This window comes from Hipposideros armiger, unplaced genomic scaffold (assembly GCF_001890085.2).
Source record: "Hipposideros armiger isolate ML-2016 unplaced genomic scaffold, ASM189008v1 scaffold_277, whole genome shotgun sequence".
Lineage (NCBI taxonomy): Eukaryota > Metazoa > Chordata > Mammalia > Chiroptera > Hipposideridae > Hipposideros > Hipposideros armiger.
This window is the reverse complement of record NW_017731627.1, coordinates 1945182-1967934: the sequence shown is the minus strand read 5'-3', so window position 1 is coordinate 1967934 and position 22753 is coordinate 1945182. Positions and strand designations below refer to the sequence as shown.

Here is a 22753-nt window from a genome sequence, read left to right as displayed (position 1 = left end):
CCCAGCTCCAGGTTGAGCTGTTGTTCAGCATCTTAGCTGTAGAGGGCAGTGTCACTGGCCCTCATATGTGGGATCCAAACCGGGGCCCTCTGGTGTCCCAAGCCAGCTCTCAACCATCGCGCCACTCGGCCGGCCCTATCTCATTTTTTTTTGCAACTGTATAATATGCCATACTTTATTTAACCAGGCCCCTATTCATGGACATTTAGGGTTGTTGTAATCATTTGCTATTGATTACGACAACCTTGTATATATGTTTAGATGACTTTGTATATATGTTTTCTTTTATATGTACAGTATGTCTTTAGGATAAATTTTTAGAAGTAGAAGTCATAGGTATATGCACTTAAAAATTTAAGAGCTAATTCCAAACTGCCTTTCATAGAGTTGGCTCCAATTTATATATGCCCTCACCAATGCAGTGCATTGTCCAACTCTTATTTTGTCCACTTTGATAGGTTACAATGGTATTTCTTTGTCTTAATATGCATTTCTCTTATTAACAGTGAGGTTGTGCATCAACTCATATATTTTTTTTGTTTTGATTTTATTGGGGAACAGCCGTGGTCATTGGTTACACATTGTTTTCATGCTACAATGGCATAATTTACTCTTTTTTAAGGAGGGCACAGCTCACAGCGGCCTATGCGAGGATCAAACCGGCAATCTTGGTGTTATAAGCACTATGCTCTAACCAACTGAGCTAACCGGTCACCCCCATCAACTCATATTTTAAGAGTAATTATTTTATGACATTATATTTCATTGTAGCACTTATTGAGTTAAATTTATATACAGTGAGTGCACAAATCTTATACAAACAGCTCGATGACTTTTTTTTTTTAAAGATTTTTATTGGGGAATTGCGGGGATGGGAACAGTGCTGGGGAATTGGGGGAAGGAGAACAAACAAGTTGCTGTCGTTTTGTTCTTCAGTCTAGTTGTGGAGGACGTTGCCTCACTAGCCCAAGTTGGCACCATCATTGCGCTCTTCCCGGGCGAGGCAGATCAGTCGCCGGCTTCTGGACGGCAGCTCACTGAGGCTGCTGGCCGCTCACACTGGCTGCTGGCTACATACGGTAGCCCATGGCAACCCACTGCTACAGGGGCTGCAGCCTACGCCTGCGACTCACAGCCGCCCAGCTCCAGGTTGAGCATCTTAGCTGTAGAGGGCAGTGTCACTGGCCCTCATATGTGGGATCCGAACCGGGGCCCTCCGGCGTCCCAAGCCAGATCTTAACCATCGCGCCACTCGGCCGGCCCCAGCTCGATGACTTTTAACATATTTTGACACTCATGTAACCATTACCCAGACTGAGATCTAGAGCATTTCTATCACCCCTAAAAAGCTCCCTTATACCTCTTTCCTGTCAGTATCACCCCTAGGCAACTGTTGTGTTGACTTCTATCACTGCTGATAGGTTTTGTAAATTCATTTTTTCTTTTACTTTTATTAGCATTTATTTGATGATGAATTTATTCCCGGGCTATAAGTTTTTGTTTCTTCTGTTTCTTCTGGGATATCTTTTTCTTCTGTGTAACGTCCTCTTCTGGTTTAGGAACAATTTGCTCTTTTTCAGTAAAGATCATCTCAGTGTGGCAGGGAAAGCTCATCTCTGAGTTAACCTGCCCATGAGCTCTGTAAGTTCTGTACCACATCTTGGGAGCTTTATTCACTTGGATGTGCTCAGTGGCCAGAGAGTCTACATTTAAACCTTTAAGTTCAGCATTACTTTCTTTATTTTTAAGCCTGTCCAGCAAAAATTCAGCACTCCCTTTGGGCCACCAATCCCGCATCCAACCCCACTGTTTGGCCTTGGGCACATCTCCCACCTCCACCATTGTAACGATGGAATGGCGCACATTGCTTTTGTAACGTGACATTTTTTAGATACTCATTAACATTTCAGATATGCATACCCCTGATGGCCTGGGCAGTTTCACCAGTATTCTTAAAGTAAAGACAAAGATTTGAACCTCTTGATTTGCATGATTTTGCAGAGTTTTCTGGTTCAATTGAATAGTGAACCATTTTCAGAGGTCACCTCTGGCCGTTTACAGGCAGAGCAAGTTTTATCTATTGTTGAACTTCATATTAAGGGAATAATACAGTGTGTGTTCTTTATGTTTGAGTTCTTTCACTCAACACGTTTTTGAGATTTATTGATATTCTATTATAACAACATTTTAAATAGCAGCAAAGACTATATGCTCATGCTATAATGTAATCAATTCCTTACATAAACCAGTATCCTAAATGTTACCCCTTTGAGTGGTTTTCAGTTTCTTGTTATTATAAGCAGTGTGATACTAAACATTCTTGGGGCTAAATATTTATACATATCTAGGGCTACAAATATATCTAGGCCAATGAATATGTACAATTCAAGACTTTTAATTCTGTATTTCTGAATTGTACCCATAAAAGTTATATAGGTGTACTGTCTTACCAGAAAAGTATGAGGGTGCTCATTTCAAGGCCAATATTGTTCCTTAACCTTCAGCTACACTAGCTATTATAATTCAGTTGTATTTTCCAATTTGATAGGTGAAAAATGATGTTACTCTTTTAATTTCCCTTTTTTCAAAAATGTTGAACATCTTTATGTTCATTGAACATTTGTGTTTCTTTTTCTGTTGTTAGTGCCTAGCTCTTTTTTCTGGTTAGTTTTTGTCTTTTTGTTACTAATTTATAAGAGTTCTTTATGTCATAAGAATATTAATATCTTTGTTTTAAAAACCTAAAATTTTCTTATTTAAGAATTGTATTTTTATTTTAGAAAAGTTTTAAATCTAAATCCAAAATCTCACTAAGAATAGCCTATTAATGTGTTTTTCTATGCAAAGTATATATATATATATATATATATATATATGCACATTATTTTTAAAGAAATGGAATCACCCTTTATATACTTTTTTTACACTACATACTATTTTAAAAACCACATTTTTGCTTAACAGTATTTCTTGCTTACCTTGTCATGTCATTACATATTTTTATAACATCATCTGTAATATTTTATATTTAAATTTAAAAGCAATATGTTTCCACTGTAACATTTAAATATCACAGAAAAAAATGTAGTAAGTATAAGTTCCTGTCATTCAGCTCTCCAGTGATAACCACAGTAAGCAGCTCTGTGTGTAGTCTTCCATATCTTTTTTCTGAGGCTATTCTATCCATATACCTTTTTAAAAATGTAATCGCGTTATATACATTGTATTTTTTTTTTAATTTTTTCACTTAGCAATTGATCTTGGACATGTCAGTATATGTAAACTAACCTGGATTATTTTAATGGGGTTAGAATATGGAGGTATCATAACCAACGTCTTTTTGGTGGATGTTTGATTTGTTTCTAGTTCTCTTTAATATACACTGTTGCAGTGAACATCTTTAAGTGCTTAAGCAAGTGTAAAATGAATTCCAGGCACTGGTATTGTTGGTACAGAGTACAAACAGTATGGATGTTTAAATATTTAATTGTTCTCCAGAAAGGCGCTATTAGTTTACAGTATTCCCTTCGTTGGAAAGAGTGCCTTCACAATGCCTTTCTCTTGATGGATTCTGTTTTTTGGATTTCAGAGGCTTTCATCAGATAAACATTTCAGGTAGATTTTTATAACAAGCCAGATTTTGCAAGCCTTATCAATATTTTTAAAAATATTATTTATTAGTTTTTCTTTATGCAAGAAGTAAAAAGAAGCAAACAGAATGATGCACTATTGTCTGACTCTCTTTGACATTAAAAAATAGAAATTATAATGCTTATACATGGTTTAAAAATGTCAACAACCTACGATACAAAATGGAAAATGAAAGCCTCCTCTTTTAGTTTCTCTCCCTAAAGTAACTTCATACTTTTGTGCAATTCTTTCTGGAAAAAAGTTCTGTATAAATTGATGCAATATTATAACTATACCTGGAGCCACATCTCCAGCTCTAGCCAAGTTTTATGTCCTTCCTTAATTAGTTAAAACTTGTCTCCCAAACTCCAGCGTCCATAGAACTAATAGAGGTTTACATTTTCAGTTGGATAAAGGTGGGCTTTGTAGTAAAACAATTTGACTACTAAGTCAAAGTCTCTTTATACTGAATGGCAGGAAAATAGGACTGAGAAATTTGTCACATGATGGAAAATAAGCATAGCCTCATTTAATCTTACCAGAGATCTTCCCTTTAATATGATTAGATATCAAATATTTTCTTTGTTTGGTTCCCTGCCTTGTATAGGATTGTTGGAAAAGTCATGACATATTTTTTCTATATTTTTCGTTGCAAAAATGCGTCAAGATTTTTCCGAAAACCCGATAAATATTTTGTATCTTTAGCATTCTTATCAGCACACATGATTTATAACGTATTACCTGAATTAAGCAAAGTACTTGTAGGTCTGAGTGATTTGCTTTACAGTTTCTCTTTACTTAAAGCTGATTCCTTAAAGGGAGACTCATATTTCCAATTTCATGTATTTCTTTCTAAAGGGAGTTTGTGTTAATGTTTTCACAACAGCTCAACACACACACATATACTTGTACACATTTCATTACACAATAGGAAACATACTATATATAGGTCTCTAACTTTTTATTTTTCACTTAATACATCTTGAGGTCTTTCCATACCAACACATATGGGTTACTGAGGAAGATATTTTTAAACTAGGGGTAGATTTTTAATGTTAATGAATAATCCTGTAACCTGTGCTCCTGTTGTCTTTTCCCATTTGGTTTCCCCGAGTGGGAGGTCTGGGGCGGTGGGGCACTAAATCACCACACCCAGACTGAGACCCCCTCACATAGTCTCACTTTGTGACACTCCTCAATGACACTCTCTAACACATGACACAACTCTTGGTGTCAATACTAAATTTTGTTTCTCTCTCTGGTTTCTCTCATCCCCATAATTGTCCATGCATATGGATGGTTGAATACCGAGTGTCTTCTCAGGCTAATGGAAGAGGCTTCAGTATTTCTTCTCCCTCACACTCTGCCTGCTGATGTCTGCCATCTTTTATTTCCACTCCAGGGGAAGCCATATGTCTTTGATCGTGTATTCCCCCCAAACACGACTCAGGAGCAAGTTTATCATGCATGTGCCATGCAGATTGTCAAAGGTAAGGATATATTTTTAGAATGTATTTTTTTAGGCTCCCTATTCTCTATCCCACTTCTCTCCACCAGTGCTCTTTTCTCGAACATCTTTTCCAGATGTCCTTGCTGGCTACAATGGCACCATATTTGCTTACGGACAGACATCCTCAGGGAAAACACATACTATGGAGGTGAGGCTTCTGACTTACGTGGAGGGTGAGGAGCTGGGAGTGTTAATGGGAAGCCAAGGAATCTCAGTGAGGGAAGAGCCAGGAATCAAGGGCTGCCTGGTCTGGAGGTAGCTGGGTCCAGAGGATGAACCGACGGGCAGTGTTCTGGTAGAAATTCAATGGAATCCCTTCAGCCTGCTGCAGTTTACTCTCCTTTCCACTACTCCAGTTTTCTTATTTTGACCCAGAAAAGCAGCATCAATGAAAGGCCAAAGGGCTGTTCAGTGTTCTCCTCTTTCTACTAAAAGGTAGACATGGCAGTGACCATCTCCTGACTTAGGATGGTTCCTATCAACTCTTACCTTTGTGTTCGTCTGCACACCTCTGAGTTGTCTCATTCTTCCTGAGCTCCAGCCTCATTCTGGAATACCCTTACTCCCCAGGGAAAGCTGCATGACCCCCAGCTGATGGGAATCATTCCTCGAATTGCCCGAGACATCTTCAACCACATCTACTCCATGGATGAGAACCTTGAGTTCCACATCAAGGTGATCAGGGCATGACCACTGGGCATTCTCAGATAGGGACTGGGAGGAGAAGATCTAGTCTGAGCCCACTGAGATCCTGGGTGCCCCACCTTATTCTCCTCCTCTAGTTACTTCAGTTCTTCTTCTCCCCCAAGATAGTCTCTTCTGCTCTTTTCCTCCCACTACCCTTGTTGGAGGAGGTCACATTAGCTTAAGATTCCTTAAGATAGGTCCTCTTCACTTCATACTCCTCCTTCCTCCCTAACCAGGTTTCTTACTTTGAGATTTACCTGGACAAAATTCGTGACCTTCTGGATGGTGAGTGGTATTTAACCCCAGTGGGTGGGTGTGGGTGTGAGGAGGGCAAGAAAAAGAAAGATTACACTGTTCTTGGGGTTAGGGACTGTTTGGCAAGAGATGCAGAGGGCATACAATGGCACACACACACATACTTGTGTCCCTTGCCTCCACTTACCAAGATTTCCCAAAACTGAAAGGGTCAGAGGAGGAGCTTAGATGCCCAGGCCTACATATAAACAGCCTGAGACAAGCTGGACCCCTGGGGCTAGAATCCTGCAGGAGGACACACTGAGTCTTTAGCATATGCAGGAAGTTTAGGCTTCACAGGGGAGTCTCCCTCCCTTTTGCACGTAGAAGAAACCACCATCTGAACGGACTACATGGTGTGGGGAGTGGGAGGTGGGGGGGATGGGGATGGAAGTGGTGGCCTTGCTTATCCTGTATTGTCTTGATTCAGTGACCAAGACAAATCTGTCTGTGCACGAGGACAAGAACCGGGTGCCATTTGTCAAGGTGAGAGTGGGGATGGGGGCACCCAGATGGGGCCAGTGTATTGCAAATGTGGGTGTGGGAGAAGGATAGACCAGTGACCCAGAAATCAGAGGGTGGATCTCCTGGAGGGGTGAGATGTGCCAAAGGGCTGGGGAGAGTCTGGAGAGTTGGAAGGACACTGTCTGAAAAGGTCATTTTGTCAGTGTGCAGGTAATTTAATTTGCAGACCAAAGTTTATGGGTCACTGTCCTACCCTCTGCAGGGTTGTACTGAACGCTTTGTGTCCAGCCCAGAGGAGATTTTAGATGTGATTGACGAGGGGAAATCGAATCGTCATGTGGCTGTCACCAGTGAGTGAAGAAATAACGGGGTCCACTTCTCCTTTGTGTTTTTGGGGGCTGAGGGACTTGAAAGAGAGCAAGAGAAGACTGTCCTCCAGAGGAGGAGGGGCTCTGTTTGTGTGACCTGGGAGATATAGTGCCCTGGCTAGTCCTGGCAGCACCTTCTTTTTTGGTGGGTGGGGGCAGTGGTCAGCGACTTAGGGCTTCAGTCTTCTGGGGTTGGTACCAGGACTGTTTCTCCCTTCTTCCCTCAGACATGAATGAACACAGCTCTCGCAGTCACAGCATCTTTCTCATCAACATCAAGCAGGAGAACATGGAGACTGAGCAGAAGCTCAGTGGGAAGCTGTATCTGGTGGACCTGGCTGGGAGCGAGAAGGTTGGGGGTCTTGTGGTAGTGGGATGGGGAGAGAAGGAAGCCTTGGGGGAGGGTGGCCTTTTTTTAAATCAAAGTAACTTTTTATTGAGACATAATTCATATTCCATAAAGTTTGCCATTTAAAAGTGTACAATTCAGTGGTTTTTAGGATGTTTTCAAGGTTGTGAAACCATCACCACTAATTTTCATCACCTATTAACAGTTAATCCCTATTGTCCCCTTCTTTATTCCCTGGCAGCCACTAATCTACTTTCTGTCCGTGGAATTGCCTTTTCTGGACATTTCATATAAATGGGATCACATAATATGTGTAATATGTGGGCCAGAGTGGGAGGCCTTTGGCAAGGGAGTTTAGGGGAACAGAGGAAGGGCCTTCTTTGTCCTCTTTCCCTGTCCCCTCCCCTCCTTGGCCTGAGCCCTACTACTTGAAGAGAAGGTGGTGAGAGCCCTCTTCCTTTGCAGCAGCTCATGACATACTCGTCCCTTAATGCCCTGGTAGGTCAGCAAGACTGGAGCAGAGGGAGCTGTGCTGGACGAGGCAAAGAATATCAACAAGTCACTGTCAGCCCTGGGGAACGTGATCTCTGCGCTGGCTGAGGGCACTGTGAGCGTTCCTTAGGTCCCCCTACCCCTCAAGTTCCACCCCATCTCCCACCTTCTCCTAATGCTGCAATTTCACCATGCCCCTATTCATGGATTGCCAGTCTCTAGTCAGCACCACTGTTCTTTCTGATTCCCCTTATTTTTCTGATTCACATCTCCTTCCTCCTCCAGAAAAGCTATGTTCCATATCGTGACAGCAAAATGACACGGATTCTCCAGGACTCTCTGGGAGGGAACTGCCGGACAACTATGTTCATCTGCTGCTCACCGTCCAGCTACAATGATGCGGAGACCAAGTCCACCCTGATGTTTGGGCAGCGGTCAGTGGCAGGGTCCCCAGCTCCCTGCCCAACCCCTGCTGCTTTCTCCCCTCAGCATCACATGAGCCTTAATGGAGGTCTCGTCTCTTTGTTCCCTTCTCCTCACTCAGGGCAAAGACCATTAAGAACACAGCATCAGTGAATCTGGAGTTGACTGCTGAGCAGTGGAAGAAGAAATACGAGAAGGAGAAGGAGAAGACAAAGACTCAGAAGGAGACAATTGCAAAGCTGGAGGCTGAGTTGAGCCGCTGGCGCAATGGTTAGCGAGGGGACCTGTGAACAGGAAAGGCAGTGGGAAGAGGAGGAGGCTTAGGGAGCCAGAGAGGGCCCTGTCTGGAGAGGTGCTAAGGGAAGGCTGATCTTCAAAGAGGGCTGTATTTTGGGAGGGGTGCAGTAGAACCGTCATGAGGGAAAGGGATAGGGGCTGAAACCATATCCCCCCTCCTCCCCCATAAAGATCCACATAGCAAAGAGGAGGCCTGGAGGTCTTGGCATTGAGGAGGGAGGAAGGACTCGTGAATGTAGCTTTCTCTTCTCCCATCCCTCACCTTGTTCTGCCCCTTTGCCAGGAGAGAATGTGCCTGAGACGGAACGCCTGGCCGAGGAGGATGCAACTCTGGGGGCCGAGCTGTGCGAGGAGACACCTGTGAACGACAACTCCTCCATCGTGGTGCGCATCGCACCCGAGGAGCGGCAGAAATACGAGGAGGAGATCCGGCGCCTCTACAAGCAGCTTGATGACAAGGTGAGGACAGTCAGGCAGGGCACAAGGGTGAGCCCCGTGGGATGAGAAGTGAGGGATTTAAAAATTAGTTTATACGGACTTTTTTTATTTAAAAGGGATACATGTTCATTATTGAAAATGTGGAAGATAAATAAAGATACATAGAAGGAAGTTAAAATCATCCATCATCCCACCATTCAAAAATAACACTTAACATTTTGCTTTTCTCTGTGCATATACCATGCAATTGCGATATACTGTATATATAACTTTACATCCAACTTTTTTCATTTAGTATTATATAATGAACAATTTCCTACTTTGTTGACAATGCTTCATAAAAGTATTTAAAAATGGCTGCCTGGCAGTCCATTTATCAGAGTATATTTAACCGTTCACTTATTACAGGGCTTCTAGGTGTTTTTTTTTTTTGTTCTGTTTGTTTGTTTTTGCTCTTATAAACAAGTCTGAAATGACTAACTTTGCCTCTTGTGCATAAGATTTTGCTTTTGAATGATTTGGTTAGAATGGAGTGCTAGAGTGGGATTTCTACGTTAAAGGATATGAACATTTTATGGCTTTTCTGTATATTGTCAATGTTATACCAAGTTCCAGGAAGTAAGGAATTTAAAAGTGAGGACAAGAGTTGAGGAAAGAAGCTGAGGAAAAGACTTTTTTTTTTAAGATATGGAGTTTTTAACACAAAGCCTAAGCTATCTGGATTTTATCAGACTCCTACCTCTCCCTCAACCCCGTAAGACTAAACCAGAAGGACTAGCTTCCCTTCACTCTGTCTTTCCCTCTTGCCTCCAACAGGATGATGAGATCAACCAGCAGAGCCAGCTCATAGAGAAGCTCAAGCAGCAAATGCTGGACCAGGAAGAGGTAATGGGGAGGAGGGCAAGACATGAGAGGAGACGGGTGTGTGTTCATCCCTGGAAGGCATAAAAAAGATCTTTTTACAATCGGAAGAAGGGGCATTCTGCTAGGGCTAGTCACCCTCCAAACTATAGAAGTCTGGGGACTTCACTGGGGCTCTGCTTAAAGCACAGATTTGGGCATCTAAGTGCTTCTTCATTCTATTGCTCTGTTTCTAAGAAGCATTAAAGCACACTTCCTCTTGATTCTCATTTTGGCCCTTGCCTCACTCCTAGAGCTATGCCTGGGTGGGGGGTTCAGCGTCCCCAGAGCAAGGGGCCACAGAAGTGGTCAGTAGCAGCAAACTGCCTCACATGCCTTGCCTCTCCCTTGAAGCTGCTGATGTCCACTCGAGGAGACAATGAGAAGGTCCAGCAGGAGCTGAGCCACCTGCAGTCAGAGAACGATGCCGCTAAGGATGAGGTGAAGGAAGTACTACAGGCTCTGGAGGAGTTGGCTGTGAACTACGACCAGAAGTCCCAGGAGGTGGAGGAAAAGAGCCAGCAGAACCAGCTTCTGGTAGATGAGCTATCTCAGAAGGTGGTAAGTGGCTGACTGGGGTCCAAGAGCTCTCTGGCCTCAGAACATCTTCCATGTCCAAAGGGACCTCTGCTTCCTTCCAGGGCTGCATCGTGTTTGTACCTTTGCACTGCTGTTCAATGTGTTGTGAGACCCTCCCCGACCCGCTCACTGCACTTTGCCCTGCTGACGCCTCTCTATTCCAGACCCTTTTGCAGGGCCTGTGTTCTATTTGTAGCAGCCACAGCAGCCATCAGGGTCATACCTGAAGGGAGAGGCCTCTGCCTGGTCTGGGGAGGTGAGCAGGAAGATGACAATGGGATGACCTGAGGGGCTGTCTGTCCCCAGGCCAGCATGCTGTCCCTGGAGTCTGAGTTGCAGCGGCTACAGGAGGTCAGTGGACACCAGCGAAAACGAATTGCTGAAGTGCTGAACGGGCTGATGAAAGACCTGAGTGAGTTCAGTGTCATCGTGGGCAACGGGGAGATTAAGCTGGTGAGTAGAGAAAGAGGCAGCCATCATGTTCAGGTCATTCCTGTTCTGGGCACTGGTGGGAGATGCAAGGTGGGATACTCCAGGCTCTCAAGAAAGGCGGGCCAAAGATTTAGGAAACATGCCCTCAAAGTGGACTCAGGAAAACAATAGAGGTTTGCATAGACTCAACTGAAAATATACCTAAAGTGTGCTGAATAAAGAAGCAGTGGAGATACACTCATAGCAGGATTTAGAGATGGGAGCACAGAGTTAGAATGATATATGCAAATCTGTGCAGTGACAATGACCCATTTGGGTGATCAAGCAGAACAATTTGACTGCAAAAGAAAATCATATTGCTTTATAAGATGGAAGAGGGTGACTGTCGGAATTGAATCTTTAAGGGCAGATAGAGGGGTTTAGTGTGAAATGCCAAGTGACAGAGAGCTGCTAAAAGTTGTTGGGAGAATACCTGTCTCACCTGAGTCCCTGTGTATGTGAGTATGTGCAGGGATAGACAGGGTGGAAGAGAATGGATAAAAGCTTTCAGCAGAGCACCTCTTCCCTCCGTTGCCACCCATAGCCGGTGGAGATCAGTGGGGCCATTGAGGAGGAGTTCACTGTGGCCCGACTCTACATCAGCAAAATCAAATCGGAGGTCAAGTCTGTGGTCAAGCGGTGTCGGCAGCTGGAGAACCTCCAGGTTGAATGTCATCGCAAGATGGAAGTGACTGGGCGGGAGCTCTCATCCTGCCAGCTCCTCATCTCCCAGGTGAGTGCTGGAGGTTGAGAGCTTTTTCGTTCTGTGGGAGAAAGAGGGTGACTCTCTGGTTATGGGGTAAAACTCCTAGCACCAAGTTTATGTCCAGGTCCTAAGGTCAACTGAAGTCAAAGACAGAAGAGCTTGAGGTAGCAGGGGAGTGTCCGGACCAGAAAAGTGAAAGTTCAAGGAGGACACTGGCCTCTGAGCTGATGGGGTCTAAAGGAAAGGTCTCCAGAGGACTGGCCCCAACCCTGCATCCTCACAGAAGGCATAGAGGAGGGGAGGGTTTGGGAGGAGAGCTGGAGTTTACAGATGTCTGCACTGCCCGGAGTGGTATCCTTTGCTCCATCATCTTCTTCCTCTCACCAACCCTTCCCCCACCAGCATGAGGCCAAGATCCGCTCACTTACGGAATACATGCAGAGTGTGGAGCTAAAGAAGCGGCACCTGGAAGAGTCCTATGACTCCCTGAGTGATGAGCTGGCTAAGCTCCAGGCCCAGGGTGAGGCCCTCTTAAAACTCCAACCCACCCATCCTGGGATCTGAGATCCCAGAGGAGGCAGGGAGGGAAAGTGACAAACATCAAAAGAAACCACCAGACAGCACACTCGCCCAGAGCATGAGACTGAAATCATGGGGACCAACTTGCATGCTACTTAGCAAGCTTTTGCATGTAGCTTATTGTACACGAACCATAAACCCTCCATTGTCCTCTGTCCCTGCTATATCAAATTGGGCTGTCCTAACCCGGAAGAACATCCCTGTGGGCCCATTCTGGGTAGATGTCTCCTGCCCTGCCTGGAGCTCCGGTCACAATGTGAAGTTCTTCCTGGGTGAGGTAGGTGTGATGTAAGCTGTCTTCCCCTCTTTCCCTCAGAAACTGTGCATGAAGTGGCCCTGAAGGACAAGGAGCCAGACACACAGGATGCAGACGAAGTGAAGGCAAGTGGGGAAGCTGTGGGGATGACCCGGGCCTGGTAGGGCTGTGCTGGCCCTCACCAAGCTGGTGTTGAGGAGTCCAGCTTTGAACTTGGGATGGCGTGGTTTGCAGAAGGCCCTGGAGCTGCAGATGGAGAGTCACCGGGAGGCCCATCACAGGCAGCTGGCCCGGCTCCGGGATGAGATCAACGAGAAGCAGAAAACTATCGATGAGCTCAAAGAGTAAGAGTTCCCGAGGGTGGCTCCGGTCTCCACCTGGTCCTCTCACCTTTGCTATGCCCACTCAAATCCTCCCTCTTGGTCCAGGATCCAGATCTTTAACTTCCATGTATCATTCCCCCAATAATGACACGACTTTGCAGCCCAAGTCCAGGACGTACAAGGATTAGGAACTAGTCCCAATCCTTGAAGCTCTTCTGACTAGATAGTTCAGGGTTCCTTACTCTGTCATGGAAGCAGTGACTTGAGTCTGCCTGTGACATCTGAAGGTAGAAGAATCCATTCTAATTATACTCACTTGTACAAGAGGGAAAATGCCCGAGGAGCTGGTCTTCCCTTCCCCTGTCATTCACATCCTTTTGTCCTCTCCAATACCTCCTTGCCATCTGCAGCCTGAATCAGAAACTCCAGTTAGAGCTAGAGAAGCTTCAGGCTGACTATGAGAAGCTGAAAAATGAAGAACATGAGAAGAGCACCAAACTCCAGGAGCTGACGTGAGTGACGGGTCCGCCCACAGAGCTGCCCCCACATAGGCTGAGACTGCTACACCTGCAGAGGCGGGATGCAGTGTAGATGTGAATATGGTGACCATAGGAAGCAATGCCTCAAAAGAATAATTTGATGGGGTGGGGAAGGAAAAAAACAGGAGACTTTCAGAAAGGAACTCTGTTGAATATTCGCTGACATGGAAAGATGTTGGTGATATTCTGTTGAGTGTAAAACTCATGTTACAAAACAGTGGGAGTGGTATGAGCCCATAAAATGAATATGGGATGTACATGTATAGAAAAAAGAATCTGGAAAGATGGATACCAGGATTAACAGTGGTTTGATCTGTAAGTAGTAGAAATGTGCGCTTTTTATGAAACTTGTTTACCTTTTTTTTTTTTTTTTCATTTTCTAATTCCTGCACAGTGAAGATGGGTAACTTGTACAAGTAATAAAAAAATACATATATAAAAGGATTGGAGGAGAGTGGAAGGAGAGTCCTGAGAGATTCTTCTATTTTCTTCTTCCTCCAGATTTCTGTACGAGCGACATGAGCAGTCCAAGCAGGACCTCAAGGGTCTGGAGGAGACAGTTGTGAGTAGTTTCCACCTGTGCTGAATCTCTTCCCCCTGATTTCTTCCTAACCCCATTCCTTCTGCCCTCTGCAAAGTCAGTCCATGGCATATATAATCAGAATGCATCTTTTCCAAAAAGAATGAGTGACTCAGTTGACTAGATAGACTGAAGTTTACAGTAATTTCCAAGTGAGAAGGTCGACCTGGTATTTGGCTACCTCAGTCTTTCATCATTCTTTCCAGGCCCGGGAACTCCAGACCCTCCACAACCTTCGCAAGCTGTTCGTTCAAGACGTCACGACTCGAGTCAAGAAAGTGAGTGCCACCCTTGCTCAGGCTCTTCCCAGCCCCACCTTCTCCTCCTGTTCTCAGGTTCCTCCAGCTCCTGGCCTCCTGTGGGGCTGGCTTAGCCTGGTCTGGATGAGACCTGTCAGGACAGCCACATCTTTCCCTCTGTCTTTAATCAGAGTGCAGAGATGGAGCCCGAGGACAGTGGGGGGATTCACTCCCAAAAGCAGAAGATTTCCTTTCTTGAGAACAACCTGGAACAGCTTACAAAGGTTCACAAACAGGTAAGAGTGGGGGCAGAAGGGGAAGAGAATCTTGAGGCCAGGTGCCTAGGATACCAAATCCTCAGAGGCCCCTTGGATTTAGGAAAATCTACTTTCATGCTTTCCTTAAGTTTTTCCCACTAATCCCTACTTTATACCATACTTGGTTCTACTTGTACCTTGTACTTTGTACCCTGCCTGTTTTCCCTTCTCAAAGCTCCCAACCTGCCTCTGCTCAAAGTGGAATCCTCAGGCCTATGCTGTTGGAGGGAGAGGTTAAAACTGATAAAGGTTTCAGAGGCATGGGGCTGTAACGATACATGAGGGATATTGCTTAGACTTTAGCCAGAGATAGAAAGCAGTGAGACAAGAAGAAGCCAGGGAAGCCGGGCTTTCTCTTTCTCTCATAGAGAGAACTCCATCTGCCTAGGCCTGGGGCAGGCATGCAGGCGAATTCAGTGATGTCCTTTAGATTGCCCAACCAGCCCCTGGTCGGGGCCAAGCAAAACTCCTGGGTATTAAGTTGCTGCCTCTCTGTCGCCCTCCTTGCTGCTGCGGCTCCTTAGGTGGATGACTGGGTTTCAAAGGTATGGGGCAGGGAGGTAGAAGGGGCAATCCAAAGGAGTCCGGACAGGAAATGTTTGGTACAGACAGAGCCAAATAGCTGAGCCTGGAAAACAGGTGCAACAATCTGTCAACGAGTCTTTTAACTAAATCAGAAAATAAACCTTAACCTATACTTCATTCCCTTCCTTTCAAATCCACCTTAAAATTCCATGTTCTTACTAAACTCATGTTCTCACTAAACTGGAGCCTAAACTTCTTTTTCTCCCAGTGCACTGCCCAGCATATATAGTAAATACTCAGTACAGTTTTTTTCTTTCTTTTCTTTCTTTCTTTCTTTTTTTAATAATGAAAATAATCCGAGAACTGTGTGTCCCAGTGATAGTCTGCAGAGTTTATTTGTTTCATTTGGACCTGCAGAGGGCTTTACTGCCATCTCTTTCCCTTTGCTTATTATAAAACAGTGTAAAACATTATAGAAAAGTTAAAAGACATGGAAGAAACATTTGTAATCAGTTTTGCCATTCTTTTTCATCTCTGTGTGTCCATTTTCCTTCATCTAAATGCATATTATGTTGCTTTTCCCCCAATTTTTTTATTGTGGGAAAATACACATAACATAAAATTTGCCACCATAATCATTTTAAGTGTACAGTTCAGTGGTATTAAATGCATTACAGTGTTGTGCAGTGTTCACCACCATCCATCCCCATAACTCTTTTCATTTTGTAGAACTGAAACTCTTAGATCCATTAAACAATAACTCCTCATTCCCCCCTACTCCCATCCCCTGGCACCCACCATTCTACTTTCTGTCTTTATGATTTTGACTGTTCTAAGTACCTCATATAAGTGGAATCATATAGTATTTGTCCTTTGGTGACCGGTTTATTTCACTTAGCATAATGTCCTCCAGGTTCATCCATGTTGTAGAATGTCAGTAAACCACAGACTACCCCAATTGAAACCTCCCAAAGCCCAGAAACTACTCACTTATGGGACAGAGGACTCCTCAAAATTTCCTACCTCAGCAGACCTGAGTCTAGAAAGGAAAATGAGAGAGATCTAGAAACTTCTGCTTTAACAGAAACATAAATAGCCACAACTACAGCCCCATTACTAATTAAGCTAAGCTATTGTCACAGCAAAACACTCTTTATAATCTGCAAATTATCCAAAGTTAAAGGGTCACAGAAGTGTTTCTAGCTCTGCCGTTTCTCCCAGTGTTCCCAGCTACACTGATTTCCCTGATATCTTCCAAGGCTGGCACTTTTGGCAATCTGTAGCGCCTCCAGTCAGGTGTGAGACCCTGTAAAAAAGATCAGGAGGTCTTTTCTGGCTGTAAGGTGGTTGCTACCACACTGTAGTTTAACTTAAATGGGGGAGGGATAGCCCAGGAAGTCCTTGACTGTAAAGGTAATAAGCACAAATGTTTGTGAACCTCAAACATTTTCTTTCCTTCCTATGTGGCATCGTGTGTACGTGTGGGGGTAGGGGGTGAGGTGGGGGCTCCTGTATTCCAGCTTCTGCTCCTGCTCTGCACTATACCTCATCTACACTCAATGCCATATCCACCCTCCAAACTGCTGCTATGGTCTTGCTGCCCCGCCCTGTGCATGCCCATAAAGCCATCTCTGGGTAAGGGGGTGCCTCATCTCCATGGTTGCCCTGGGGCTGTTGGTTTGGCACAGCTGTAAGATTCTGGGGAGGGGGGTGTAGGCCAGGAGGAGACTGGGACAGGGTACTGTCACAAGAATTCTAGGCTACAATGGAGTTGGCACATTTTGTTGCCCAGAAAACAATGTGACTTTTTAATGCCTGACCACCGTTTGCTCAGGAAGAAGGAAAGAAATGGCTGAAACAGCACATTAGGTAAAGGGAATAAGACCTTTCAAGGAAACAGCATTCTCTCTGTCTTTTCTGACTCGATTTTTCTTTATTCTCTCTCTCCACCTTCACCCCATACTCCACTGCTGGCTCTCTCTTGGGTCCCTTGCCCTTCTTTCTGCCTCTTCCCTTGGGCTCACCCCACAGCTGGTACGTGACAATGCAGATCTGCGTTGTGAGCTTCCTAAATTGGAAAAACGACTTAGGGCTACGGCTGAGAGAGTTAAGGCCCTGGAGGGTGCACTGAAGGAAGCCAAGGAGGGTGCCATGAAAGACAAGCGCCGGTACCAGCAGGAAGTGGACCGCATCAAGGAGGCGGTTCGGTACAAGAGCTCTGGCAAGAGGGGTCATTCTGCCCAGATTGGTGAGTGGGAGTGGATGGCAGTAGGCAAGGTGGAGTTACCACCTAGGGAAATTCAGCAAATTCCTAAGTGTTAAGCAGCTAGGCAATTGCTTCTTATTGTACCATCCCCAGCCTTACCCCATCATCACCCCCCAAAAATGTAAAAGTCAATTATCTTATAAGCTATTCAGTTCAACTCTAGCTAAATGACCTCAGGGACCAGGTAACAAATAGCCTCCTCAGGGTCATTTTCCTTTCTTTACCACAGCCAAACCCGTCCGGCCTGGCCACTACCCAGCATCCTCACCCACCAACCCCTATGGCACCCGGAGCCCTGAGTGCATCAGTTATACCAACAGCCTCTTCCAGAACTACCAGAATTTGTACCTGCAGGCCGCACCTAACTCCACCTCAGATATGTAGTGAGTGACCATGGGCATGGGCTAGAGTCCCAACTCAAGGCTCTCTGCACCCAAGAAGGCATAAGGTTGGGTCAGTTATTGGGTGAGACTTAATTCTGTTCCCATGTAGCTTCATTAACTCTTTCTCAACTTCACACCTATGATTAGAAGGTAGGCATCTACCTTCCCAGCCTACGACCATGTTTGTTGTCCTCTGTTCTCTGGGATGGGAGGGGTGTGTGGCTCCATTCCTGAGGGTGAGTGTGGATGCGTGGTCCTGGAATGGTGGAGGGTGGGTGCCAGAGGCTGCATCTCCTCTCTCCATCCAGCTTTGCAAACTCCTGTACCAGCAGTGGGGCCACATCATCTGGCGGCCCCTTGGCTTCCTACCAGAAGGCCAACATGGACAATGGTGAGTGAAAAAGATGGGTCGCCAGCCTTTGGGATCCCGAGGGCAAGTTGAAAAGTATAAGACAAGTAAGCGACCCTGTACCTACAGGTTGAACACTGCCCATCCGTTCAGGGTATTGGACTCTTAGAAGTAGATTCCTCCTATTACCATGCCTGCCCCACCCTTACCTTCCTTTCCCCTTCTCCTCTTTTTTTTGTGAGGGGTCAAGGAGGCTTTTTCTCAAGCAAAAAATGATGCAGCATGGGGTTGTTGTAGATAGAGTGTCACAGAACCAGATAACAGCTAAGCTCCAAAGAGTGTTACCTTTCTCTGTAAGGGATTAGGATGAGAGGGACTTGGGGGAGAGTGTTTCTAACACCCAGTCTCCTTTTTCTTCTTCTAATCCTGTGTTCTCAATGATGATCTCTTCAGGAAACACCACAGATATCAACGACAATAGGTACACCCATCCCCACTGCTCTTGGGTTCTCTGGGTGGGAGCAGAAGCAATGATTAAATTTCCCTCATGCCCTAGTTAAGAGTTTCCCTGGAGCCTTTCCGGGGAAGGAGGAGGAAATGAGAATCTGTCTTGCCATCACTGTGTTGTCCAGGAGATCCAGTCAGTTGATGTCCCCTCCTCCAATCCCATCTGTGGCTACTCCCCATTCCAGTGATGGGGGCTGGGGGGAAATGCCACGGACATCTGATGCCCTGGGTTTCCTTCCTTCCTTTCAGAACTGTGTGACTTTGGGCAAGTCAGCTCCATCTCTCTGGCCTTGCTTTCCCCTATATTCCTATAAAACCCAAATACTCCCTGCCCTTCACTATCTCACAGGAACACTATGAAAGCAGAATGACAGGAATGCTTTCATTTATACGGGGCTGACAATGCTGTGATTGTGCTGGGTGTCTTCTTCCAGGAGTGACCTGCCATGCGGCTATGAGGCTGAAGACCAGGCCAAGCTTTTCCCTCTCCACCAAGAGACGGCAGCCAGCTAATCTCCCACATGGACTACTGCATACCTGCACTTTCAGGTAGCTTCAGGCTGCTTCTTCTGACCAGCTTCAGGTTGCCTCCTTTCTTGCCCTCAGCCTATTTGTTTCTCCCACTTTTTTTTATCATCTCAAGACTTTTACTACATAGTTGTCCCCCAACTCCTGCTTTCCCCTCCTAGAGGCGACGTCTGCGCTGCTCCACATCCTCTGGATCTCCCCTCCCCCCCCTTAGTTTTCCCTTCTGCAACAGTAGTAACCACAGTTCTGCCTTTCTGCCACTAGGGGTCACTGCCACATGTCAAAAGAAGTGAGAAAGGGCAAGTCCATCCAGCCACTCAGACCCCAGAATGCAGTAGATATTGGGAGACTGAGAGATCATCTAATCCTCCCTCTGCCTCCACCCTAAAATAATTATAGGTGGATAGGTATTTTGTAAGACCTAGCTCTAGTAAAGGAGATGCTTGATTTATTTCTGCACCTGGATCCTATACTCCTCATATCTGTATGTCACCAATAAGCTTTAGGAAATACCCCAGGAGTCTAACTTTTTGTTTCTCCAGAAGCATCGTCAGCGTTCTTCTCTCATCTTGCTCAGTGGAGATGTAAAACAGCTGTGTCCCCACCTCTAAGTTTCCCTTTCTCCACCCGTGTCTCCAGGTCCTCTTCCCTAGCAGCTCAGGCATTTTTCTGGTTCTTAGTGTCACCAGGCTTCTTGCCATGGTTGCTTTAGGGCCAAAAACTGGGCACTGGGATCCTGTTTTATGGTCCCTTTTGGATCCTTGGAGAACTAGAAATGAGAGAACACAGCCTAGTCTTTTACTAGGCTGCATCCGAGCTGAGCCCTCTCCAGCAGTTTTCCAGTACAGTAGGCCACCCTCTCCCAGGGTTTTCCGGGATAGTAGGCCAAGCACACACAGGCCAAAAGGCATGAGAGGTGAAGGAGTAGGAATGGGAAAGGAGGAGTTAGGGAGATCTGGGGTAGAGGAGCAGGGGCTGAGAGGGTGGTGTCCAGTTATTGGAATTAATGGAACAGGACTGTAAACCAAAGTTTGTACAAATGCCACCCTGTTACTTTTCAGTGGCTGGGCCGCAGATGGTTCCTCACAACCTCTTTCTCTTTCTCCCCCAGTTTCTAAGAGGGAATGAGGCCTCTTCTCTCAGCATGCTGCAAACCTGCGGTCTCTGACGCTAACTCCCTCCCCAACCCTTGTTGTTCGACTATACTATGTTTGATGTCTTTCTTCTCTTACTCTGTATCTCTTTGTACTCTGTATCTATATATCAAAAGCTGCTGCTATGTCTCTGTCTTACTCTCTAAGTATCTAATGATGTATTTAGCAATTTCTAAACATAGTATATACCCTCCTCATTTGGGGCAATAGGGAGGAGGGCGAATGTCTCTTCTTTCTCTCATATATGCGTTTCTCACACTGTGGTGTTACTCACGGAGATGATAAAAGGAAAAATGGGAGCTAGAGGGCTGTGATCCTTCACACACACACACGCACATGCACACGCGTGCGCGCGCGCGCACACACACACAAACACACACACACATACATACACATACACACACACACACACAAAGCCTTAAACAGAAGAATGTCTTAGCATCATAAGAAGATACAAAAATAGGCTCTTCCTCCCTCCTCTTTCACATATAAAACAGGGGAGGGTAAAATGGAAGGACTACTAAATTATATGAAGAATTGTATTCATACCCCTCACCCAAACAGAGGGATTGCAGGTCTGCACCTCTGCCCTCTGTGTTTTTCCTCCCTCTTCATATTCCCCCAGGATGACCAAGAACATGGATTGCTCAAGGGACCACTTCCCTTTTTCCTCAAAACTCCTTTTGATATTCTCGACCCCAGAGCTCATGACCAGAACGTAGAGTTGCTTTGCAATATTTTGAAAACTGGAGGAGGCAGATCCTCCTGACCAGTCTGTCAAATGGTTGCTTGTCTGCCCATGGTAGTGATAGGCAGGCATAGTCAAATGACTGCTGCTTTGGCCTTGAGGATGAACAGGCTGGGAAATTCCTAAGTATTTTTTGCCACAGTGATGAGCTGGGTCTCTTTCTCTGTCCCGTATTGTGCTGCATGTTCTTCCCATCTCCACCTTTTGGTTTGGGGACTTCCAGTTCATTGGCAAAATGTCTATCTTGAGATGGCCTTCCTTTCAAGCTAGAACCTGCCTTTTCCCCAATTTACATTAAAAAAATTTTTTTTTGACAAAGAGTTCCTTCTATAATGTCCCCATCAGGTAAGTGCACTTTAAAGAAAGGGGCAGGGCAGATTTTCCAGAGGTGGGGGAGCCCAAGGGCTTGAACTAGGGGGTCTCCTTCCCCAGGCTCCACATCCCCCATGTAATTGATAGGACTCTGTTTTGGTTTCAGACATCCTTTCCTTCCACATGGTGCTAAGGTGGTTTTCTAGGTAACGGCAAGGATGGAGAGTGGAGGTTACAAGCCAGTCCAAATCAAGAAAGTCTGGTGTCCAAATATCCAGTCTTATCTAGGGTGGAAGAACAGAATTCCCCCAGCAGCAGGGCAATGATCTGCTAGCTTCTAAGTCAGGAAAGAAAGTTCAGTGTGAGAGCCAGTTTCTCACAGTAAATATAGACTGCATTGACCCAGAACTCCTTCAAGGAAAACGACCCTTCTCCCTTTAGCTGTTGGACTGCCTTTAGCAATTAAGGAGAAATGCAGGGGAAAAAATACAAGAGGGATGTGAAATAAATCCAAGGCAGTGATAGTCAAACATTTTCAAAACAAATCTTACATAGAACCCTGATATATGAAATAACTAAAAGTGATGCAGACCTGGGCAGATTGCATTTTCTTTAGTAGGTGAACAATGCTTCATTCACTGAGGAGAGACAGTCCTAAGAAACCCTGAGGGGTTCTGTAGTTTGAAAACCACTGTTCTGAGGAAAGTGGTCCAATCTGACTTCCCTGTCCCAAGCTTGCAATTCATAGCAAAGACCCAGTCAGACAGGAAGAAGATACCTGTGCACCTGTAGACTTGTGCTAATATTTGCCAGGAAGGCATTTAAAAATTCAGTGGGTTTTATGTAATCTTGCCACCAAATGAGTCTTTTAAAACACATAAGAAAATGTGAGTTTGTAGGGCAGATAAGGAGAGAGGTGACAGAGGAAGCAGCCTTCTCTTTAGCAAGATGTAAGGGAAATAGACTTCACTTACATAAATCAGAACCGACACACACACAAAGCCTTCACCAAAAGGTTCGCCCTACATCTTGCTCCCCCATTCCTCTCCTCCCCACCACATCCCTTTCAGAGAGCCAGGGTCACCACAAAGGGTACCTGGCCTGCCCACTTACATCTGCCAAAATGTTGCATGCCAGCGTGGAAGACAAACCAAACTGCACAAACCCCAGTGTGTATTTATTTGATGTATATAGATACCTTTAAAATAAAATAAATTCAATGATGACTCTATGGTGGTGTAAATCTTTTCCTTCATGAGTCTCTCCTTCCCTTGCATATTATGGCATTTGACAGTGTGGTATATGTGCTTCCAGATGTTTTTCTATGTATTTATACACAGGTTTTGATTTTTTTTCCATTTGACAATATATCCTAGGGAATATTCATGTCAATACATATAGATTTACCTAATTAAAAAATATATATAGGGCCTGCCGAGTGGTGCGTTGGTTAAGAGTTGGCTTGGGATGCCAGCTCTGAGCAGCAGGGCCCCGGTTGGGATCCCATATGAGGGCCAGTGACGCTGCGCCCTCTACAGC

At 45.1% G+C, this 22753-nt stretch overlaps 1 protein-coding gene across 2 annotated transcripts in view; it reads left to right on the top strand.

The window, feature by feature from the left end:
• KIF5A (kinesin family member 5A) overlaps positions 1-22445 on the top strand; it is a 29494-nt gene extending 7049 nt beyond the window's left edge. The window contains exons 2-30 of one of the 2 annotated variants that reach the window (XM_019657613.1): positions 5033-5120; positions 5215-5288; positions 5711-5815; positions 6064-6112; positions 6552-6607; positions 6849-6936; positions 7182-7306; positions 7806-7910; positions 8081-8229; positions 8340-8488; positions 8799-8974; positions 9770-9838; positions 10208-10414; positions 10739-10885; positions 11448-11636; positions 12012-12129; positions 12505-12569; positions 12679-12788; positions 13178-13279; positions 13808-13868; positions 14093-14164; positions 14317-14421; positions 14967-14987; positions 16999-17215; positions 17463-17616; positions 17925-18007; positions 18419-18446; positions 18907-19021; positions 20112-22445. In XM_019657613.1, the coding sequence (XP_019513158.1) occupies positions 5033-5120; positions 5215-5288; positions 5711-5815; positions 6064-6112; positions 6552-6607; positions 6849-6936; positions 7182-7306; positions 7806-7910; positions 8081-8229; positions 8340-8488; positions 8799-8974; positions 9770-9838; positions 10208-10414; positions 10739-10885; positions 11448-11636; positions 12012-12129; positions 12505-12569; positions 12679-12788; positions 13178-13279; positions 13808-13868; positions 14093-14164; positions 14317-14421; positions 14967-14987; positions 16999-17215; positions 17463-17616; positions 17925-18007; positions 18419-18446; positions 18907-18985 (2991 nt within the window). In that variant the 3' untranslated portion in view covers positions 18986-19021; positions 20112-22445. The remainder of the gene's footprint in view (positions 1-5032; positions 5121-5214; positions 5289-5710; positions 5816-6063; positions 6113-6551; positions 6608-6848; positions 6937-7181; positions 7307-7805; positions 7911-8080; positions 8230-8339; positions 8489-8798; positions 8975-9769; positions 9839-10207; positions 10415-10738; positions 10886-11447; positions 11637-12011; positions 12130-12504; positions 12570-12678; positions 12789-13177; positions 13280-13807; positions 13869-14092; positions 14165-14316; positions 14422-14966; positions 14988-16998; positions 17216-17462; positions 17617-17924; positions 18008-18418; positions 18447-18906; positions 19022-20111) is intronic. The other variant, XM_019657614.1, reaches the window with a different exon arrangement.
• Positions 22446-22753: the final 308 nt, after the last annotated feature.